Raw genomic sequence first — 23,180 nt, forward strand, 5'->3', positions numbered from 1 at the left:
ATCTTTGTTTTGTTTTTTTCTTTGCCTTTTTTATCTTGACCACATTGTAGTTTACCTGGCCTGAATTCTTGGGCTCCAGTGAGGTGAACGTAGAGGACTTTTGGACCACAATGGAGACAGAAGTGATTGAGCAGGTTGCATTCCCTACCAGTATCCCCATCACCAAGTTCGATGCCTCTGTTATTGCTCCCTTCTTCCCACCACTCATGAGAGGAGCTGTGGTTGTCAACACTGAGAAAGACAAAAACTTGGATGTGCAGCCAGTACCTGGTAAGACCATTTGGTGGCTATTTGGTGGTATTAAGAGAATGGCTCTAGGCATGGTAGTATACACTTTTAATTCCAGCACTCAGGAGCCAGAGGCAGGTGAATCTCTGTGAGTTCAAGGCCAGCCAGCCAGGACTGTATGATAAACCCTGTCTTCAAAAATGATAGAAAGAAATATTTTTTATATTATGACCCAAAATGATACCCACACTCTGGCATGTGTCACATCTATAGTTAGAAACTTGCACAAATCAGTAGTTTTCCTATACAAATATAATACACCTTATATTCTGTTTTAACTTTTAAAAGTCTGGAAACACAAAGTATTGTATTAATTTTGTCAGAGCTTCGTGTGATAGGATGGTTGTAAACACTTTTTCTCAATGTTAGGTAATGAGGCTCCTCTCCTTCACGTCTGAGCTCTGCCCTCTGTAAGCCAGGTCAGGGGCATATACGTGGAGAACAGTTTTTAAATGACAGCACTGGGCCTTAGTCATCAAGAACACGTGCTGCTCTTGCAGAGGAACTGAGTTCAGTGCTCAGCATGGGCACATGGTGGCTCATAATCACTTGTAACTCCAGTTCCAAGGGATCTGATGCCTTTTTCTGACCTCCATAGAAACCAGGCATGTACATGATACATATACATTTGTGCATATACTTACAGATAAAGATAATGTAAAGTAATAGCTCCTCTTCCTCTTGTTGCTACAAGCATCTGAAACGTCTGAGCTTTTAGTTCTGGAAACAGACTGTGGGTTAAAAGGTGAGCTGTTGTGGGGTCTTGCCAATGACTGTCTCTGTTACCGGATATATGGGTTTCTGAGGCATGGTCTAGTGAGAGCCTTCAGACATCAGTGAAGCATGCACACACATGCTTCTGCTCCTCGCCTGACACCCTGAGTCTCACCTCCCCATTCTCAGTCTCAGGCCTGAGGAATTAGCTGTGGTGTCAGGTTGCTGTCAGCACTGTTGTGTGTTTCAGGCAATGGCAGTGCCTTGGTGAGACTGCTGCAGGAAGGCTCCTGCAAGCTGGAGGAACTCGGTTCCTATGGTGGGGAGGAACTGCAGTACCTTCTGGAGCAGTGTGACATCCCCTTTGGCCCAGAAGACTCGAGGGTGAGTGTTGGGAGTGGGACATAAACACTGTATGATTGGGCATGGGTATTGGATAGGGGTTTTGGAAATCAGGAAACCAAAATACAGCAGCATCCGCATGGTGCCTAAGGCCTTGACCTAGGCTCGGGGTTTCAATCCTGGTTCTTCTTACTCTGTATGGTGAAAAATTACATTTTAAGCTTGTTAACCCCATTTATAAAATCAAAACAACTGAAAATTCACAAAGCTCATATAAAGGACACTTGAGAGAGACTGGTTTTAGGCTCATAGAAATGACTGCTGTGAACATAGACTGTATGCCATGTATGTGTATGGATTTTATCAATACCTCACTTGCTTTCTCTACTATTGAAATGAAAAATATGCTTCCTTCAGATTCAGATTCAAATGGTAACTCCGCTTCGAACGTTTCTCTGACTTTAAAAAAAAAAAGGAAGGCCCAAGTCTGGCAGCTTCCTTTGGAGCCTCCTGGTGTTTACCTATACCTAGAGGAAGGGGCTGTGAGGCCCTAAGGCCTAGCAGCCAGTCCCTTTGTTTTGGGTTTGGAGGGTGTTTGATACCGGGTACCTTAGCACTTGTGCCTGAGTTGTAATCTTTCCCTTCTCTCCAGGATCAGCTCTGCTTCTCCTTATTGGCCCTCTATGAATCTGTACAGAATGGAGCCAGAGCTAGACCGCCCCCAACTCATTTCACAGGGGGTAAAATCTACAAAGTGTGCCCCCATCAGGTAAGACAGTGGCATGAGGGGAGCATTGGGCGACTGTTAAAGTTGAATTGCCCACAGAGAATCTGATTGATCCCACTGGGACTTGTGTCACTGTGCAGCCTGGGGAATCATTGCCATTTGGGGGGCTGGAGAGGGGCCTGGGTCACTCAGTATGTTTTAAACACCCTACTGCATGCTGGCCCCAAGTTGCCTAAGTGTACAGTGGTAAATGTCAGAGAGTCTGCTTGTCCCTAGTTGACCTCCTATTGTCATGGAGGGAAAAAATTACCACAGCTTGTGATGCTAGCTATAGAGGAACCAGACAAAGAACTGAGGTAGCCAGAGAAGGCCAAGGCTAGGGACAAAGGAAGAGTCCAGAGAAGAGCCAGAGGAGGAGTGGCTCCAGAGACTATTCTGAAGAAGTCACTGCAGATACAAAGCTGTGGGAGAGGCTGTATAATAAGATGCCCGAATCAGCCAAAGAAGGTACCAGAATGGAACCCCGTTCACGGTGCAGTGAGAGTCGGGCTGAACTGGTGGGCTTTGACTCTTACTCCGTGACAGATGCGCACCCGCTCAGGGTGTGGTGCTGTGTGCCCAGCGTCCAGGGGTTCAGGTGCTGTCTTGGACCTGTAAGGGGAGCATTTCATGGGAGGTGGCGAGGTGGGTGGTGTAAAGCCCAGCTCTCCAGTATACTCAGATCTGTCCTGCAGGGGGCGGCTGGGAGATGTTGGTAGATGTCCCTACTAGGTCACAGCAGGTCTGTCTCGCAGGGGGCAGCTGGGGGGTATTGGTGGATGTCCCTACTAGGTCACAGCAAAGGCTCTTGCGTGTGCAGCTCATTGAGGTCTGGTGGGAACCTTGATCGGAATACTGGTAGTTCAGTCCAGAGGCCCTAAACTTTGTGTTCACATTGCCAGGATGGTTGGTAGGGTGATATGGAGTAGGGTTTAGAGATGTTCTGAGGTGCTGATCCTAGCTGTTCTCAGTACAAGGATGAGCTGGTGACTTCTTTTAGAGATGTGAATGGGGGGGAGGGCCATCTCAATGGCTAAAGGAAAACCTAACAACCTGGGTTAATCCCGTAATCCACTGTGGAAGGAGAGAACAGACTTCTGAAAAGGCATCGTGTGTGTGTGTGTGTGTGTGTGTGTGTGTGTGTGTACAAGCCTGCATGTACCCGCTTGCATGCACAGTAATAATCAGTTTGTTTTTAAAAGGAGGAGGAAAGGCATCAAATGTCATGGGCCCTGGTTTCCATCACCAGGCTAAGCTTCTTGAAAGAAGTGAATGAGGGCCTCCTCCAGCTGCCTGCATGCTGGTATCCTTAACTCTAAATGATACCCTCCATCTCCCGCAGGTGGTCTGTGGTTCCAAGTATCTTGTTCGAGGTGAAAGTGCCCGTGACCACGTAGATCTGCTTGCCTCTTCCCGCCACTGGCCACCTGTCTATGTGGTAGATATGGCCACACCGGTGGCCCTGTGTGCTGACCTCTGCTACCCAGAGCTGACTAGCCAGATGTGGGGGAAGAACCAGGGCTGTTTCTCTAATCCTACAGAGCCAGTTGTGGTAAGTCGCCTCCTAAGAACTGAAATAAATCTGTGGGGATAAAAGAGAGCTCTGTCCACACCCGATTATTAGGAGGGCCTGCCTGGGAGCTGTCTCTAGCCGCCTTCTTTTCCATGTTCTTCTTATGCACCAGAACATGCTACAGACTCTTTACTGCCTGACCACAGTATGAGGCCATAGTGTGTTCCAAACACAGGTGCATGTGTAGACAGGCTGCTTTCCAGAGAATCCAGAAAATTGCTACCTCTGGGAGTCATTGTCCACACTGACCACCCTGAAGGGCACTGTGAATTCGAGTCTTAGATTCAGCTGTGAGGTGAGTGTGCTCCAGGACAGGGCATGCCTGTTGAGACGTAGGGACAGTGGTTCTAGAAGGCAGTGGCTTTGCGTCCAGAACAATGAGCTGATACACCTCTGTGTTTTATTCTTTAAGATTTTTAAGGGAGGTGGTTCTGGGGATCAGCACTGATCTCTGACCCTCTTCTTTCATTAGAAAAGGAAAATAAGACCCAGGGAAGGAACTAGACTTGGTCAGGATTACACGACTGCTGAGTGATGGAGTCCTTGTGTTTGTGTGTTGGTGCAGTTGTCCCAGGAGGTGGTTCCTGCTACAGGCATGTGTGCTCAAGGCCTGCCTTTGACCTTGACTCAAAGAGGCATTAGAACTGATACTAGAGAGAAGAGTCATAGAGGAAATGAGTGCCTCTACCCAGGTGCATTATGGGGGGTAAAGGCTTGGGTCTAGACCTCTCCTCATTCCCTGGGTTCTAAGAAATTTGATAGAGACCCAAAAAAGTGTCTGGAGTGTCCCTCAGAGCCACTTCCTCCCATTCCTCTGGTGCCCGCATCGTGCAGGTACAGTGATGGTACAGCTCCCGAAGTCATCCAGCACCTGCTGGGATGACCACTTTGCTATGCCCATTCTTACATGAAGAAATGGGGGCACAGGAGACACAGTATTCACGGCCTTTAGGATTTAAACAGAGCTGCCTGACTCCTGACTTCTGCTCTTCTGGCAAGGTTCTCCTCAGTCCTCCTACAAAGCAGCTTCCCTTCTTTCTTGTAGAGTGTGTCCTGCCCTGAACTCTTGGACCAGCATTATTCTGTGGATGTGACAGAGGCTGAAAACTCTGTCCAGCATCCAGTCACTAAGACTGCGACACGGCGTATTGTCCATGCAAACACAAAGCCCGATCCCAGTGACCCTAGTGCTGGCCACCGTTCCTTATCACTGTGCCCTGAGCTGGCACCCTATGCCTCTACCACGGACAGCAAACTCAGCAGCGTCCGCCAGCGGCCCATCGCCTTTGACAATGCCACCCACTATTACCTCTACAACCGCCTCATGGACTTCCTCACCAGCCGAGAGATTGTCAACAGGCAGATCCATGACATTGTGCAGAGCTGCCAGCCTGGCGAGGTGGTCATTCGTGACACCCTCTATCGCCTTGGGGTTGCTCAGATCAAAACAGAGACCCAGGAGGATGGAGAGGAAGAAATAGTAGCCTCGGTGGTTGAATAAGCCAGGTTTTTATGTCCAGGGCCTGCATCATCTCTCTCAAGCCATAATATGGCCCTTGCCCGAGTTCTATTGAGGGGTCCTGCAGTCCTCTGTAGGGAGGGCCTCTGACTGCTGGAACTGACCAAAGAGCTTCCATTTCATGAGCACAGTGGGGGCCCTCAACCTCTGGGGCCCAGGAGAGGTGCTGGGAAACCTCTCCTTGACCTGAGAGCACGTGGGGGGGTAGAGGGTATGGTATTTTAAGCATCAAATGCTGATGGAAAGGCTGGGGCCTGGTTGCCCAGACCCACCACCACCTGGAGTCCTGCACCAGGTGGGGCGGCCATTGAGCTAAGCTGTTCCGTAGGAAGGAGCTCTGGCTCCTGTCCTGTGGGCTTCCTGGCCTGCCTTTGACTAGAGCCCTTGTTGGCTTATTCACTCTTGGGGTCTCTTTGGGCCCTTCATCCTCCCTAAAGGAGGGGTGCATTCTTTCTTCCTCTAGCTCTCCCTGTTCCCACACCTTGGGGTAGCTGAGGAGAAGGAACAATTACAGCTCTCTCTAGGACTCTCCTCTGCCCTGGGTTTGGGGGAGGAGAATCCTTCCTCCTTTCTCTGGCCACTGCTACTGTACCCTACATCCTCTGGGCCCTCAGACCCTCACCACAGAGGGGATGTGGCCCATGGTTGTGACATAGCTGACAAGCAGTAGGAAAACTCCCTTCTGTGAAGGGGAAGCAGATTCGGGCCATAAAAAAACTGCAGCATGGGCTCAGGTGCCCATGTATTTGCTTAGGGCCCAGGATTGACCGAGTGCTATTTAATTTATTGAGAGGGTGGGATAGGTGGCATTCCCTCTCGTTCTTCCCCCAACAAGAATAAAGTTTATTAAATTATCTGGTTTTGATGAAGCAAGAGCTAGTTCAGTGCTCACTGTGTCCCTTGGTTCTGGAAGTGGGTGCTTGTTGGTCACTTCTTGGGAGGGAGGGGTGGAAGAAGGTCCTAGGGAACTTTAAGGCACCTGTGTGCCGCAAAGACCCAGACACTGCTGGTTGTGTTAATGCTGTTAGTTTAATGTTGACGGTTAATGAGGACTAGTCAGCTTGGAAAGAAGCATGCCGTATTTGCTGTGTGTGGCCCACCTGTGACAAGGTCCCATGCCTTCCAGCCTAGAGTGACAGGACACTAGGTAGAACATCCCTGACTTTTACTGCCACTTGGCTCATTCTAGCAGTACAAGATCCAGGATGAGGCGGGACTACAGATAGACTGAAGGGCAAGAGTGGCAACCAGTCCTGTGAGCTTAGGCAGGGGCCACCGCCTCAAGCCTGTAGTCTAAGCATCAGTCAGGGAGGCAAACCTTCCACCCACCCACAGCCTTTGAGACCCTGTCTTTTGAGACATAAATCAGTCTTTACATTGAAACATGAGAGTTTGGGACGGGTTTTTCAAATGAGAACAGGATGAAGAAAGTGAACTAGGGGTGCACCAGTTGGCGTAGTAAATAGAGGCTAGCACTGTGAGAACCCCACTGGCAGTGATGGCTCAGGCTCTGGGAATGGGGCCTCTAACCTCCCCAGACCCTCATGCTCTGAAATTTCAGAGCTGGGCCAAGCTGAGGGCGAAGTTCATGTTCTCCCCATGTTGCCCGTCCATGGGGGAGGTTGAGCTGGGCCGAGCAGAGGAGCAGGACTCTGCTCTCCCGCTTCAGCAGAACTGGTAGTTGTTAGGCTGCAGCAGGGGCTGGGCAATGTCCCCAGGCTCACAGCAGGCCAGGTGCTCACTGGAGCTCTCCTCTTCAGGCTCACTGCTACTGCCGCTGCTGCCACCACCACTGTCACTGCCACTGCTACCACTGCTTGGCAGGTTAGCATAGTCCTGAGGTGGAGAAGCCAGAAACAGCTGATGGTTTTCAGGCCCGGCCCAGCCTGTTTCAGCCAGCCACACATTCCCTCCATCCCTCTCACCTGCTCTCTCCTCTCCAATCGGGCCTGCTCCTGGAGGAGGAGACAGATCTGCTGGAAGGTGGGTCTTTTGGTAGGCTCCAGGTCCCAGCAAGACTGCATGATGCTGTATCTAGAAACAAAACAAACATTGCCCATGTCAGCCTTCTCAAGTCACAGACATCACTAGGGAGATGTTTCTAGTGAACCCCCAAAACTAGTCAAAAGTTTGAGGGCTAGAGATATGGCCAAGTGATACAGCACCTATTAGCATGCTTGAGGCCCCTGGGTGCAAAGTTTAGAAAGAACCTCAATGCAATGAAGGTGGAATCCTGGCTCTGGCTCCTTGTAGACAAAGACCAGGGCCATATGCTCTCCTTCCAACAACTACCCAAACCCTAGAATTCCCGCCCCATCCTGGGCTGAGTGCCTTTGCATACATGTTTTCCGGTGCAAATACAGGCTGAGCCATTTGGTATCCATCCTTCACCAGTTTGTAGAACTTGCTGTTCACTAAGATGCCTGGGTAGGGGTTCAGACCTGCAAAATCCAAGATCACATAAGAGACCACACTTGCTTCCTGCTTCCCCACCCACATGTGTCTCGGGCAGAGTTTAAAGGGCCCATCCTAGCCGTAGTGGAACAAACCACTCGCACCCAGGGTTCTTTAGGTGCAGTGTAAAGCAGTCAGTGCACTTGGGCTCTGAGAGGCCACAGCCTTCCCCTCATAACAACCACGCACGGTCCAGCACGGGCTTTGGAAGCTGACAGCCTGGACTGTGAATTGGAAAAGGGTGATGCCAGGAGATCACTTGGTAGTGCAGTTAAGGACTCAGCACAAGGGCTCTGCCCAGTCCCCAGTAATGGGAGCTAGAAAGTGACTAGTCTTCAATAGCATATAGGCAGGTGTCTAAGGGGCAATGACATTCTAGGGCTACTGCAGGGCAGAGGCAAGTAAGGAAGGACCCAGGAAGTGTACATCAGCCAGAAGGTCTAAATTACACACAGGTGCTGCAGTGCTAGTTCAAGAGCCCTCATCCCTTTCCTCTTGCCAGCCCTTGCTCTGTTTTGGACACCAGACATCTTTGACTAGATTTTACCCATGAGGTTCAAGACACCAATGGCATAGCCAAAGACAGGTCAGCCCTAGGCTGTGCCTGAAGCAGCCTTAGCAGCTCACCAAGCGAGAAGATCTCCCAGAGAAGGATGCCGTAGGACCACACATCACTCTGAACTGTGTAGACGCAGTCAAAGATGCTCTCTGGGGCCATCCACTTTACAGGCAGGCGGGCCTGACAAAACAGTACCTACCATGTCACTAGAGGGCTCTCCACTGCCTGCCCAACCAGCCACTCCCTCTCGGCACTCACATTGCCCTTGACAACATAGTTGGAGTCATTCATGATGTCCCTAGCCAGCCCAAAGTCCCCAATCTTGGCCACATGTCCACTGGTCAACAGCACATTTCGAGCCGCTACGTCCCGGTGGATGCACTGAAGAGAGCACGGAGAGATTAGTCTGTTTATCCCTCCCTCCCTCCCTGCCCAAGGCGGGAAGGAGGAACATGAGGTCTTGGGTCCCTGATGAGGGAGTAGATACAGGTTTTGGTAGCCTACTGTCTACTTATGTCCAAACCTATGCAGGCCTGAAGTCTGAGAGAATCTGATGTGGACAGTTAACATTTAGAAAGCCCCACAGCCCTGTTTCCAGTGGCCCTCTGGCCCTCTGAGCCACAGAAACTGAACTACCTCAGAGGCAGTGAATGCCTGTGCTATGAGCAGTCTGTGGCCCACCTCATTCGTAACACCAGGAGCTGCCACCTCCAAGTGTACAATACCAGGGGCTTCCCCAAGCATCTGCATGCACAATGACCTATTAGACCCCCAAACAATTCCTGGGAATAACCCATTTTTGCAGGCCCAGACCCTGAAGCTTATGGAATCTAAATTGTCACAGCAAAGAGAACTAAAAGTCAAACCATTGTCCCTTAAGACTGTTCTGAGGGTGCCGGGCAGTGGTGGCGCATGCCTTTAATCCCAGCACTTGGGAGGCAGAGGCAGGCAGATTTCTGAGTTCAAGACCAGCCTGGTCTACAGAGTAAGTTCCAGGACAGCCAGGGCTACACAGAGAAACCCTGTCTTGAAAAACCAAAAAAAAAAAAAAAAAAAAAAAAGACTGTTCTGAGGGTGGTGGTCTGAGCCCCAATATCCTGACAGCTCATTCAACAAGACTATGTTTTATGAGAAGAAACAACTGGTGTCTTGTTTGCTTGGCTGAGTGAAACCATTGTTAAGCCTGTTCATGGCCACATAGGGAAACAGGCATACCAAGGCTGAGGCAGACCTCCAGGAGGCTGCCTTGGATACTGCTCCCTCCCACTGCCTCCTGAGGCCCTCTGTACATTATCCTCTCACACTTATTATCCCATTCCTCCATTGCTTCTCACTGGGCTGTCTCCCCTTCCCTTCCCCATTCCCACAGCTAGTAGGAATTCAGCCTTCTCCCACCCAGACTCACGTTTTTGGAAGCAAGGAAAGCCATGCCCTGTGCCACTTGGCTAGAGAAGTGGAGCAGGTCCCAGAGCTCCAGTGGCCGGCTGGCCTCTTTGTCCAGATCTATAGTAGGAAAGGTATCAGGGCAACCCCGTCACATCTTGCTCTTCCTCAGCCCCAGTCTCCGGCCCCTAGGCCCATCCACCCTTCTTTCCCCTCATCTTGGTACCTACGCACCTTGCTTAAAGAAGGAGTCATTTGAAGAAGTCGAGACAGGCCTCATCTCCACGTACGTGTCTACACCCTGACTGGAGAAGCCACTGTCCCTGGGTAGGGAAGAGAAGTGGGAAATGATCCCCTCACTGCCCAGCCCAGGCGTGTCCTCCAGCTGCCCCATGGATTCCCTTAGTCATTCAGAGGGGAAGAACCTAAAGGTCAGCCGAACGTCCCTCTCTGATAAGGGAGGCGCTATGCTACATTCTGCTTGAGCAATCATTGTGCCCTGCTCAGCCATCCCCAGTGCCAGAGACACCCCTTTCTGTCATTAGGCAGATCTGCCTGTTCAAAGTTCTTTGTTGCTCCTAATACCAGCGTGCCCCTGGGATTCCCTCTTGGTCTTTATCCTCAAAGGCAGGAAGAAGTTATCCCTAGCTGCCCCGCTGGGATGTGAGTCCGTTCCAGGCCCCCTCCCTGATCTCTCCACGCAGCATTGCGCAAGTTAGCCTGGCATTAAAAGTTCCTCAAAGAGGATGGCACTGTGCCTCAGGGAGTAAAGGCACTTCCTGTGGAGCCTGATAACCTGAGCTCAATCCCAGAGAGCCATCTGGTGGAAAGAGAGAGACCCAGCTTACACACGTGCATTGCAGATAAATAAATGCAAAAATAAAAAGTTTCAAAGCACACAATAAGGGGGCCGGAGAGATGGCTCATCAGGTAAGAGTTCTTGCCTCATTCAGAGGATCTGGGTTTGGTTCCCAGCGCCCGCACGGTGGCTCACAACCGCCTTTAAACCCAGTTCTAGAGTATCAGACACCAGCTTTTGGCCATTGTGAGCAGCAGGGACACAGGTAGTACTCACACAGACATACACTCATAACGTGCATTTTTTTTTTTTTTGAAAAATTGCTTGGAGAAGTTTGGATGTTCCCCATGGCCAGAGCAGCCAACTCACAACATTAAATTTGCCCAGGTCTAGAGCAGAGCTTAAACTGGCTCAGGGCATCTAAGCCCCAGAGAGTCTCTTTCAGTGAGGTGCGTATCCCTGGAGGTTTGGGTAGACAGGCAACAACCAGAAATAACCAGGCACTTGCTATGGTGGCAGGCCACTTGAAGAAGCACAGTCCTACCCTGGACAGCAACCACTGATGGTGATCAGCCAGCCAGATCTGGTTTGTCAGCAGCTGCTCAACACCTAAACTTTGCCAGTGCCCTTAGGCTCCCAGAAGGAGAAACTAGGATTTCCCATTAGTGTCCATGGTATAGCCACCATCTCCTTGTTCTGGAAACCATACTCCTGTAGGAGCATAACTTGGAATCCATAGGTCAGACCTGTTTAGATACCACTTGCTCCTGAAATGTCTCACACTAAGGGATGCTTTGTCTGTCTGCGCACTTATAGAAGGGATCCAGGCCACCTCCTCTCCCTTAAGCTGCCCCAGTCTCAGCAGATGCCAATGCCTACACTATAAGGACAGTGTACACTCTCCTGGCTCTGAGTGCAGCCTGATCCCAGTAGTCCAGCGCAAGGGCACAACCTATCATGACCCAATAGTGAGACTCCAACTTAAAACAGCAGGCTTAGCCCAGGTTCCCCCTCTGTCCCATTCGTGGGCAACATGAAACTTGTTCCTTCCCCTCTCTGCTTCCCCATGTGGCTCTGTCCATAGCCTCTGGTGGCTTCCAGGAATCCCAGAACCGCAGAATACCCTGAGAGGTTCAAACGCTCTGTTGTCTGAACTGGAAACTGAGGCCTAAGTGGACCAGGAACCCCATTACAGGTCAGGATGTTCTGCGACCTCCATTCAACAACTAACAGACTCTGCTCTCACTTCCCCATGGGGGTGTAGAGATATGTCAGCCACTCCTGAATGGATTGTGTGTCCTTCAGCCCCCACAGACATGCTGTGGGACAACCAGGAGAAAGCATTCCCTCCAAGTCCTCCAACCTGGGCCAGGGATCCAAGTGTGGGCCTGGGAAAACCTTTCCACCCGTGAAGGCATTGTGTCCATTAGTCCGTGAACCAGTCTCTCAACTCTGAGCCTCCCATCTTTGTCCCTCACATTCCAGGAACATGGTAGGTATGTGGACATTTGCTGAGTGATGGGAATGTGTTGTAAGAAAGCTGAGTTGCCTTAAAGCCTGGGGTAGGTAGTCTTTATAGCAGAGATTGGGGGCGGGGCTTCCCATCCTGGCCTCCTCTCTATCCTGCCCTATGCCAGCGAGCTACCTGCGCACGTATTTCTTTTCCAGGTGGATGTTCTTGTAGCTGGAGTCCCCCTCGGGGTCCTGACCAGGACTCAGGCTAGGTCCCAGCATAGCTTCGGCCTTCCTTCGAAGGAAGTTGAGTAGGTCTCCATAGCAGCAGTATTCGGTGATAACCAGGACAGGCCCTAAGGAAGTGAGGGTGAGAGAGGTGTACCCCAAGGCCCCACTGCCCATGTGGACCTCTGGCCTGGGGACCAGTATACCTGAGTTCTAATCTTGCAAAAGGCAATGACAATTTACAAAACTTTCTAAAAAGGAAAGTTAGCCTAGCCTAGTGTGACTGTTTGGATGCTAAGACAAGAAGATCTCAAGTTTAAGGCCAGCCTGGGCTACATAGGAAATTCCAAACCAGCCTGGATTAAAATGAGGCTGTCTCTCAAAAAGGAAAAAATAAAATAAAAATTTACCTCAAAAATTCTTCAGAGGAGGTCCATGGCAGTTTAGTATAGAGCAAAGCCACTTTATAATGAAAGGAAGGGGATGACTTGTAGTCTTGGCACATGTAAGTCTGGGGTAGGGGCTTCTTAAAAGGTGGATTTGGGATTTCATGTTAAATTTTCTGTAGGTGGGCTCAGAGGGCTACACATAGATACTCTGCCTTAGCCATGACCAGCTCTTGCTCTGTCTGAGTCCAGGCTAGGAACAGTGGAGATTTGGAGGCCGGGATCCTATAGGCACTTAGAGCAAATGAGAAGGGGAACTTGGAGCCAGACATTCAGGGACCCTTGGATACCCAAGACCATGAGCCCCTACTGCCTCCATTCCTGCCCAGCTCTCACCTCCATGAGTACAGGCTCCCAAGAGGTTGACTATGTTCTCATGCTGTCCCAGGTGACTCATGATCTTCAGTTCTGACATCAGGGCCTCCTTCTCATCAGCATGAGCCGTGGCTGGGGGATGGGCAGCAAGTCAGAGCAAGCAGGGGGCACCCAGAGACCCAGAGTCCAAAAGAGGGATGAGAAATGCAGACATTCAAATGGAAGGGAGGAAGAGAGGGAAGGAGGGAGGGAGGGAAAGAAGGAAGGAGGAAGAGAAGTAGGGAGGAAGGGAGGGAAGGAGGGAGATAGAGAGGGCGAGATGGAGGGGAAGAGGCAGGGAGGGAGGGAAGAACAGATCCCAACAGGTTAAAAGTGTGGGAAGCGCCTCTTGCGACAGCAGAGCCAGACTATTTTCAGCAGGCACCACTCCCCATCCTCCCACCCCTGCACCTCCCTCACTCACATTTCAGCATCTTCACGGCCACCTTCAGCACGGCATCTTCTTTGCCCAGACCAAAGGCTGTAGCCTCCACCACCTTCCCAAAGGCACCAGCTCCTAGAGTCTTACCTATCACACATACACACACATGAGCTCCTTAGGTTCCTGAGATCCACAGGATCCCTTCAGCCCCCATGTGCCCTATGATGGGAGATCACCAAGAACTGAGGTTCTCTCTCTCTCTCTCTCTCTCTCTCTCTCTCTCTCTCTCTCTCTCTCTCTCTCTCTCTCTCTCACCAAACTGCAGGTTGTTCCGGGGGAACTCCCACTTCTCATTGTAGGGCAACTGGGTAGGGTCAATGAAGGTGTAGCTGTTGCCCTCGTAGCTCTCAATAATCTTCCAGCGCACCTGGTACTTGGGCTTCTGCAGAAGGAAATGGAAGCAAGGGGCTGATGGTCTAGTAGCCCGACTTTGTACCTCACCTCCCAAGAGCATGGGAGGACAAACCAGAAGCTCTCAGTCTGCTATGTGCTGAGAGGGACCATGGCATTTTATGGGCAGAGCAGCAAAAGCTAGTCCCCACTTGATTCTGCCTTACTACGTGGCCCTCCCTTCTTCACGCCTCAGTTTCATTCAACACGGAGCTGTTCATTCAAAGACTCGGATAAGACGAGTTCTGAAGCCTTTGATGACTCTGAATTTGATAATTCCTTGGTCAAGGTGGAGGATAAAAGTTGAGAACTATCCGTTCACTCATGAACCTGTCCATTCGCTCACCCAAATAGTTTATGTTCACAGTTTTGTTTTGGGTGCTAGGAATTGGGCCAGGGTCCTGTATGTACATAAGTACATACTATACAACTAAGCCAGTCTCCAGCCCTACTTTCATTTTCAATTCTAGTGAAATATACAAAACAGAGAATGCACTGTCACAAACACTCAAGTGTATAACTCGGTAGTATTGAGTATATCAGCACTGATAGGAAACCGATTTCCAAAAGTCTTTTGACCTTGTAGAACAAGCTCTGTGCCCAGTGGAGAGCTCTCCTACTCCCCCCACTTTCTAGCCACTGGAAGACATGATTCTATCACTTTACTGTTCTGGGTACTTTGTATCAGCAGAGTCACCGCATCTTTTGGGACTGACTCCTTTCAGTGAGCATCATCTCATCACCTCAGCTATGCTGAGGTCAGAATTTGCTCTCTTCTCCAGGCTGAATAATACAGACATTTTACTGAACATGTATTTCTATCGTGCATGCTCAATTCATTATCGAACAAGACAACCTCTTGGCCCCATGGGGCTGACATTTGAGTGGCTAAGAGAGACATTCATCTTAAATATGTAGATAGGAAATAGTCGAATAATGCCTTAAAAGATGTGTGAATAGTGTCAGGTCTGTTATGGGGGTATCTGGACACTTTCTGATTGACACTGAGACTACAGCTTGAAGCCACATCTGGCACTGTAATTTTGGTCAAAAAAATAACTAGGGGTTATTAGCCCTAGTGGGGGAATATCCAGCTGCTGTTTTGCTAAATGGATATGGTGGTGCCTGTCAACTAACTGTCTAAATAATTCTGTTTATCCCGATAGATAGTGCTGTTCTTAGCTTTCGTTAGAGAAGCTGCTGTTTGCAACAGTCAGCAGTAACTGCAGAGACTCATGACTGACAAAGTGCTGAGAGTGAGAGACTGGTGAACACTGGGCCATAAAGGAGACATCTGCATCACTCTGAGGCTCAGAGGACACCATAGAAAAGAATGTAAGAGCTGAGGTGGGCTGGACCTTAAGGAGTAATGTCAGCCGGGCTTGACATGCCTGTTGCCTTGAGCTCACGGCAGCTGTGGGTTCCTGCCTAAGACCTGGGCAGGATCAGTCTTATCAACATCCTGTCATGGAGGAGGGAGAGGCTCTCAAGTGCCCCCCTCCCTGAATAGCTTTAGGCAGTTAATGATTACTGGGGGTGGGGGAGATATTTTCTTCAGTTGTATAGCCCAATCTCTGTAAATAACTCACCTACACTTTTGTAAGCAACCCTAATGAAAGATATGAGAACATATGCATACATACAAACACACTGATATACATACATACATACATACATACACCCATGCACACACACATATTCACACATACATACACAAATTAAAGTGAAAGAGGAGTTTGGGGACAGAAAGGGGAACAGCAGGTATGGGAGGAGGACAAGAGAGGGCAATGGGAGGTGAATGTGATCGGTATCATCAATATACATTAGGTACGTGCTTGAAAATGTCACATGAAACCCATTATTATATATAATCGATATATACTAGCAAATGTTATTTTAATTTTTTTATTATTTTATGCATGTGGGTGTTTTGCCTGCATGTATGCCTGTGCACCACATGCATGCCTGGTGTCCAGTGAGGTCAGAAGAGGAGGTTGGATCCCTTAGAACTGGATTTACAGATCGTTTTGAATCAACACATGAGTGCTGGGAATTGAGCCTGGGTCCTCAGCAGTCAGCGCTCTTAACCTCTGAGCCATATTTCCAGCCCCAGAAACAAATATTTTAAAACATTTGGAAAAATATAACATCATAAAGCCAACGAAGCAGGTGACAGGGCAGAGAGTAGGGCAAGATAAGTAAGAAGAGTCCCCGAGGCGCCAGAAAGAAGAGTGTTCCAGGCATAGAACGTACACACACTGGGCAACCTTGAGATGGGTAAGATCCTGACAAACTCAGAGGACAGGCAGGTGACCATGTCACCTAAGGCAGGCTTAGGAAATGAGAGGGGAGCATCCAGGCAGGAAGGTCAGGAGGCCTCTAAGACTGGGGCTATCTCCTAACTCTAGGGAGAAGGAAGAGGTGCCGAGGACGTACCCTCTGACAAAGGGGGTGCCCTGCACATTAGACACCCTGCTGGCTCCAGTTGCCTCTCAGGTTCTCAGTAGCCCTTCAACCCAGCTAAGATTGGCACCTAGGCAGAAGGGAATGGGCACTTCACCTTTTCCTGCCCCAGGGGCAGCTGCATAAGAGCATCATACCAAGAGCTGCCCTGAGAAGTACTGAGGGAAGGCCACATTTATGGGTCAGTGGAAGCTAGGCTGGGGTGGTGGAGGACACCGAGACCTTGGTTCAGACCAACCTGTGTTCAGACAGGCTTTGGGGACAGGGACTGGGCTGTGTCTAGCAGCCAAGCTCCTTTCAAGGGTACTTAGCAAGAAAAGATGCAAGAATTAGTATTGGGGGAGAGGTAGCCTATTGCTGAAGTCTTACAAGCTGCGGAGAGTTTACGTAGCTACAAGGAAGACCTTCCAGCTGGACCTTAGGGAGAGAGACTATAGTTAGACATAAGGAAGAACACCCAGCTGGGCACGAGGGAACACACTGTGATCCTTAGGAGACGGAAGCAGTGGGATCAGATGTCTAAGATCAGCCTTAGCTACACAGGGAGTTTGAGGTCATCCTCAAAGCTATAGGAGACCCAGTCCCCAAAACAAAACCAATCAACCAAACACAAAACATCACTTCTAGCGATGGCAGCATAAAACATGTTATGGATTGGGCTACGTGGCTGAAATGAGGTCTGGGGAGGAACTCCCTCCGGCTGAGTGACCCCTCCCATCACTTCCATCTTCCATCTCCAGGAGTCTCTGTGGCTGCAACTGTTTTTCTCCTAGCCACTTCTGCTTCCCTTGTTCCTCTGCAGCTGGGCTGAGCCACCGCCCCCCCCCCCACCTCTGCTGGGACAATGTTGGAAGGGATGGTCTGAGGGGGAAGGAAGGTTCAGCTGGAAGCTCACATGGCCAGATCCAGTATTTGAGTAGTGAGCCTCTGTCAACCTCAAGAATTCCTCCCATCCCTGGTGAATTTGGAGACCTGTCCTTGTGAAGGTGGGGTGGCCTGCGAGGTCCCTTCCTAGAAGGAGGGATTACTGGAATGTCAGCTACAGCAGCTTTCCTTTCTTGGGATCGGGCCTGGCTAAATCCTCACTGTACATCAATTCACCGGTTGCTCATGCTCTCCCTAAGCTGAGGTTCTCCACCGATCCCTTGACAGAGATTGAAGAGGGCTTAGAAACATCAGATCATGGCCCCATCAGGCTTTTTGTCTGTGGGGTAGGTATTAAGCCTGGGGATGATGGAGACCTGGGCACTTCTCATTGGAAACCCTCTAGACCCTTCTCCTTCAATTTAGGCCTGGGCCCAGAATCTGTTCAGTGGTTTCTTTCTGAGTCTACCCTTCCCTTCTCTCTACCCATCATCCTCCCTTCCTCGTCCTTATCCCTGGGGCCAGCTGACTCGGGCCCTTTCCTCTTCCCCTGTGCCTTCCCCACTGTTGCGGTTTCTCTGGGGGGACAGAAGGAGATGACTCAGCCCTCAGCAGAAACAACCCTTCCACAGACAGGCCATGTCTCACCCAGACCTGGGGATAAAGACAGGTGGGGCCAAGTCCTCTACCTACAAAGATGGCTGGCCATAGGAGAGCTGCTGACGACCCTGCCTCTCAACTCAGTCAGTGGATATCAAAGGGGAAAGGGGAAAAGGCCAGCCTGAAGTTGCAGGTCCCCTGGCTTTGGGCTATGTAAGAAGCAGTTAAGTTTCCTGGATGGGAAATGAGAAGGTACCCGGAGTGATATAGTCAGAAAACCGTGCTGGAGAGAGAGAGAGGAGGTATCCTAGGTTACCACCATTAGGTAAGGCCAGTCAGTCAAGGTAGAAAGAGCTATGGGATCCCAGTGCTTGTGGTGTACCAGAGACAGTTTCTAGTTCCATATGAGGAAGGACTTTGTGTTTATCCAAGGACAGGTAGCCATGGCAGTGACTAAGCTATGTCTGGGTGGCAAGTAGCACCCAGAAGCCACTTTGGTGTGTGGTCAGGGCGATGCCAGCTTCAGCCACACTCCCATCCCAATGTGCACGAGCTAACTGGATCCGTAGCCAACTTCCTCCTTGTAAGGAAGCACATTGACTGCTGTCTTTGACACTCTACCCCTCCTGTATACATACAAGTTGGAGAGTCTTGGTAACAACCTACCATCTTGAACTCTATTTTACAGATGGAGAAAGAAGCTTTAACATACCCACTGCCCTATGGTCCCATAGGCAGAGATAGGCAGAGACAGGCACCTTTCAGGCACACACTCTTTTTCACACCTTCTCCTGCCCCCAACAGAAAAGCTTAGGGTTACAGCATTAGGAACTCCTTGGTGCCAGCCCATGTTGACACAGAGAAGACTCCTACTAAAGAGCTCTCGTTGCATGACAGCCTGTCAGAATGAGAAAACATGAGCAAAGGCCATCCACATCTGGCTCCCTTGGGTTTCAGCTCCTCTGCCCAACTCACCTGCTTGTACTTGTACAAGAGCAGCAGCAGCAGTAGCACCAGCAGAGACATGACAGACATACAGGCCACCACCACTGGAGTGAACAGGGACTCATCAGGGAGCTGCTTGCTTCGTCCTGGAAGAGGGGGGACACCGGAGTGAGCAGGTGGGGAGATGAGCACCCCTCTGCCAGTGCTTAGCCACTGCTTGCATGTAAACTCCAGTGATGGGACATTATAACTCCCTCTTGTGGGCAAAAAGGTCTTCTTGGGGGTTGCACCTAAATCTTCCTTGGCTTTCCTGCAGTTTCCCTCTGTGGCCTTAAGAGCTCAGCAGCCTGCTGAGTCTGAGGGGCATCTCAGGGGCCCCAGGCTTCACCTTCCTGACCTCTAATCCTAGTTATCTTGACGCTGTGGGAAGGACACAGTTCATTTCTGTGCCCAGCTAGGAGCTTGGGTCCCTTAGTAGACAAGTGGCAGCAAACTAGAACATCTCTGAGCATCTCAGTTATGTCATCCTTCCAAAATGAAGGAAGACGGGACTTTGCTGCTAGAAGAGTGAGAGGCCGTAGAGGCTATGCTTAGTACAGTGACAGCATTCCTCACAATGGTTGCTCCACCACTTACAATGGCCACAATGAGCAGTGACATAGAGCATTTATAGACAAAAGGGGCAACCAGTCTGGCAGCAACTGCTCCAGGTTACTGACTGGAGGACACAATAGACATGATCCCCTAGCCAAGCAAAAACCAAGGGTCTGCGCTGTTCAATCTGGATTGAGAGCCTCACCCAGGCCCTGACACAATAGTTACCAAATCCTAGCTGTCTAAGGGTTGTGGACTTCTGAGTGAGACCAAAAACAGGTGTAAGCTCCATATCAGCACTGGGCAAGCCCTTGCACAGTGGCCTTAAGTGAGCAGGACTGTGTCTCAGGATTAGGGAGGGGCAGAAAACAAGGAGAGAGGTGGAGAGAGATGGAGAAAGCATCCTCTCTAGCCCTTGACTTGGGATAAGCTGTATTTCTTCATCCAACTCCTCTCTCCCTCACACAAGGAGGTGCAGGAGCCAAAGGATCAGGCCCTGTGTCTCTCTGTTTCTCAGTCCTTTCTCAGTCTCTGACAGAGCCTCTGCTTCATTCTTTTGCCCCACTCCCTGACCTTCCTCTCTCCCTTTTAATTCCCAAAGAGGGACTCTGGACCTCCCCATGTAACTGTGCTGGAGCTCTGTGGCTCAGGATTAGCCAGAGTGACCCAGAGATGAAACTCAGCATGACCAAGATCTTTTCCAAGTAGGAATCCCTGGGTGAGGGAGTAAGCAGTTTCTACATGCTTGATGTCCATTCTGGCTGAGGAGAAGGAACGATGGATTACCTAGGGAAAAGGCCCTGAAGAACTGGGAGCTGTTACCCACACTGTTGTGGGCTCTGCAAACATAAGTCATGTTGTGTTTTAAGGTCCCAATGGGAAGTCGGCTCTGAATGATCACTCTGTGGAAGGGTTTCTGACTCAGGACTTCAGGGTGGGCATCATTCCAAACCTGCAAGGCCTGGGCCTCATCACACCTGAAACAACAGATTTTGATTCAGGGCTTCAGAGTCTCCCACATCAACATGCCCTTCCCAGTCATGAGTACCCCTCCCAGAGGCTCAGCCTAAGGAGGAAAAGCAAGCCCACTGACCTATCGGTGTGGCCCTTGCACTCCATCCATGTCACATTGGGCTGAGGGTATCCAGAGACATCACAGAACAGGACATCAGAGCCATTCACAGGCATCCATGTGACACTGACTTCCGGGGGATCTGAGGAGGAAAGGAGGGATGGAGGAGGTCAGGATCAGTCTTAGGGGCAGGGTCTCTGTTTCTTGACCACCTGCCCTGAACCTGTTACCCTCACCCCTCCCAGTACACCCAACCCTGGGCAGCCTGCCCCTATCACTCACATCGCAGGGTGAGCTCAAAGGTCAGATTATTCCAGCCTGCCTTGTTTTGTGCCATTAAGGAGTACTGGCCAGCCTCCGAGGACTTTACTCGGTTCAGGAAGAGCTTGAATGAGTAGCTGCAAGACAGTCAAGAGATGATGCTGTTATCATCAGGCCCCCTGTGCAGGAAAGTGGTACATCCTTTGTTCAAGTTTCAGGGCACAAAGGCCTTGTTTGAGAGCCAGGTCCTCATAAGTGTACCACGAAGACAGAAGAAACGACCTATCCTGGGCTTTCACTGTCCTCTCATCTAAGACTGTTCTTTGCCCCACCCCCACCCTGCCCCCAAAGGTTTTATTAGAGATGAGAGATGATGCTTGCAAGGTCCTGGGAGGTACATGGAAAGTCCCTCTTCCTTCTTATCACTGAACAAGGTGTTTACAAACACCAGGACCTCTACTGAAAATCCCTAATGAGCTAGCCCTGTCCCAAGGGATGGTGACAGAGACAAGAGACAGCATTGGTTCTTACCTGTGTAGCTACAGAAACCAATGCTATCCTTGTTGGCTGTGGGACTTTAGACAGGCACTCAACTGCTGTGGTCCTCATTGGCTCTGAGAGTGGGGCTGATGGGTTTTTTGTTTTTGTTTTTCGAGACAGGGTTTCTCTGTGTATCCCTGGCTGTCCTGGAACTCACTCTGTAGACCAGGCTGGCCTTGAACTCAGAAATCCGCCTGCCTCTGCCTCCCAAGTGCTGGGATTAAAGGTGTGTGCCACCACTGCCCAGCTGCTGGGGCTGATGTTTTTATAGTTTTGTTTTGTTTTGTTTTGTTTTGTTTTGTTTTGTTTTGTTTTGAATTCCCAGGCTTGGCCCAAGGGTTGAAGGGATGTGTGTTTAGAATGCTGGGCAAGAACCTGACTCATTATAGGGGCTTCCTTTAATGGTGTCCTTTATTACAGAAAAGTCTGAAAGCAAACGCTGATACCAAAAGTCACCTTTTGCTGATTCTACATAGTTTTCTTAGTTTCTAACTGATAATGTGCCCATTGTGTGTGTAGTTATTGTTGTTTGAGACAAGGTCTGATACAGCTCAGGCTGGCCTCAAACTTGCTACATAGCCTCGAACCCCTGGTCCCTCTGCTTCTGTTGCCTATAGTAGCCATGCACCCTCATGTCCAGCTAATGAATGAATTATTTAGGTAACAAACACATTTTCCAGGGCTAGGGAGATGGCTCGGTGGTTTAGAGCACACCCTCTTGCAGAGGACCTGGGTCTGGTTCCCAGCACTGACATGGTGACTCACAACTTCCAGTTCCAGAGAATTTGGCACCTTCTTCTGACTCTGCAGGCACCAGGCACACACATGACACACACATATACATGTAAGCAAAGTATACACATACATTAAAATAAATATTTAATATATATATGTGTGTGTGTGTTTTGCATGCTTGTATGTGTGTGTGTCAGGTGTGTGCCTGATGCCCATGGAGGTGAAAAGAGGGTATAGGATCCATTGGATCTTGAATTACAGGCAGTTAAGGCTCCGAAATGAACCCTGGTCTTTTGCAAGGTCAGCACTTACTCTTTAACCATGCAGCCATCTCTCCAGCCCTAATGATAGCCAAGTACTAGTTTTTGCTTGGACAAGGTCTACAGCTACTGCTAGACCAAACTTTCCTTATTGAGAAGGCCGTCTTGGACTGGGGGTTCGCTCACCTAACAACCTTCAGTTACGAGAGAGTAAAAGCCTCAAGGACATGGTCCATTCAGAATTAGGCAGCATAGTGCTACAGCGGTGGTCACGTGACCAAACCAAGTTCTAAGAGTAGAATGATGCCAGCAGAGTGGGTTTCAGAGGAAACATGTACCCCCCAAATATCTGTGAGCCTAAGGAGAGGGCTGTCCCTCTGCCCCTTCCCCATGTGAATTTGGCAGGTGCCTCCTGTGATTACTATCTTAAATACATCTTGGAGTAGAAGCCACAGTCATTTTCTACATTGGCCATAAAAAGGACAGAGGAAGCTGAGAGGTTCCCAGGGACCCTGACAACATGCACCCTCCAGAAATGGTAAAATAGCTAAGGAAAGCACCAGACTCTCCCAGTGACACAAGGCGCGCGCGCGCACACACACACACACACACACACACACACACATTTGTGTGGGGGCTGACAGGCGGTACCTGTATGTGGTCCGTTGGGTCTTAAACTCAAGCTTGTGCTGGTCTTCAAAGAATGGCCCTAGGTAGGTCCAGTTGTACCTCTGTAGGCCAGGGTAGGCATCTGCATGGACTGTGAGGGTGAGGCTCTCACCCAGAGACACCTCCTGTGAGAGGCTCTGCTCAGAGGTCAAGTTTAAGTAGGCACTCTCTGGAATTCAATGCAGGAGATCTGGCATTAGTGGGGAGTATCCTCCTTCATGTGTTCACTGGACCACCCATCCCTTGATGCAGGGTCTGGGCACATCTCTGCACCAGGTTCACGACCTCCAGCCCAGCCAGGACTGACCTCTGTCACCTCTTTTTCCACTGCCATCCACTCAACTGTCTCCCACAACCTCAATTACCATTCTAGTCTGGACTCATCACCTTGGACCACTGGAGAAGCCTAATTTACTCTCTCTTCCTCTCCTGAAACATCAGAAAGTCCTGTTGGTCCAAGTCCGACCA

General features: G+C 50.0%; 2 protein-coding genes across 4 annotated transcripts in view; one reads left to right on the forward strand and one right to left on the reverse strand.

Moving 5' to 3' along the window:
* Hmgxb3 (HMG-box containing 3) overlaps positions 1-6,071 on the forward strand; it is a 48,039-nt gene extending 41,968 nt beyond the window's left edge. For 2 of the 3 annotated variants that reach the window (XM_034518654.2, XM_034518655.2), the window contains 5 exons: positions 51-270; positions 1,253-1,386; positions 1,997-2,113; positions 3,453-3,662; positions 4,729-6,071. In XM_034518654.2, the coding sequence (XP_034374545.1) occupies positions 51-270; positions 1,253-1,386; positions 1,997-2,113; positions 3,453-3,662; positions 4,729-5,184 (1,137 nt within the window). In that variant the 3' untranslated portion in view covers positions 5,185-6,071. The other variant, XM_076912579.1, reaches the window with a different exon arrangement.
* A 141-nt stretch (positions 6,072-6,212) lies between these two features.
* Csf1r (colony stimulating factor 1 receptor) overlaps positions 6,213-23,180 on the reverse strand; it is a 49,915-nt gene continuing 32,947 nt past the window's right edge. Inside the window, exons 7-22 of the mRNA XM_034518657.2 lie at positions 22,695-22,881; positions 20,530-20,645; positions 20,269-20,389; positions 19,962-20,152; positions 18,612-18,727; positions 13,575-13,701; positions 13,302-13,406; positions 12,860-12,970; positions 12,043-12,205; positions 9,833-9,921; positions 9,621-9,718; positions 8,474-8,596; positions 8,284-8,395; positions 7,544-7,643; positions 7,128-7,236; positions 6,213-7,038 (exon numbers count right to left, since the gene is read on the reverse strand). Of these exons, the coding sequence (XP_034374548.1) occupies positions 6,868-7,038; positions 7,128-7,236; positions 7,544-7,643; positions 8,284-8,395; positions 8,474-8,596; positions 9,621-9,718; positions 9,833-9,921; positions 12,043-12,205; positions 12,860-12,970; positions 13,302-13,406; positions 13,575-13,701; positions 18,612-18,727; positions 19,962-20,152; positions 20,269-20,389; positions 20,530-20,645; positions 22,695-22,881 (2,039 nt within the window). The 3' untranslated portion in view covers positions 6,213-6,867. The remainder of the gene's footprint in view (positions 7,039-7,127; positions 7,237-7,543; positions 7,644-8,283; positions 8,396-8,473; positions 8,597-9,620; positions 9,719-9,832; positions 9,922-12,042; positions 12,206-12,859; positions 12,971-13,301; positions 13,407-13,574; positions 13,702-18,611; positions 18,728-19,961; positions 20,153-20,268; positions 20,390-20,529; positions 20,646-22,694; positions 22,882-23,180) is intronic.

This window comes from Arvicanthis niloticus, chromosome 14 (assembly GCF_011762505.2).
Source record: "Arvicanthis niloticus isolate mArvNil1 chromosome 14, mArvNil1.pat.X, whole genome shotgun sequence".
Lineage (NCBI taxonomy): Eukaryota > Metazoa > Chordata > Mammalia > Rodentia > Muridae > Arvicanthis > Arvicanthis niloticus.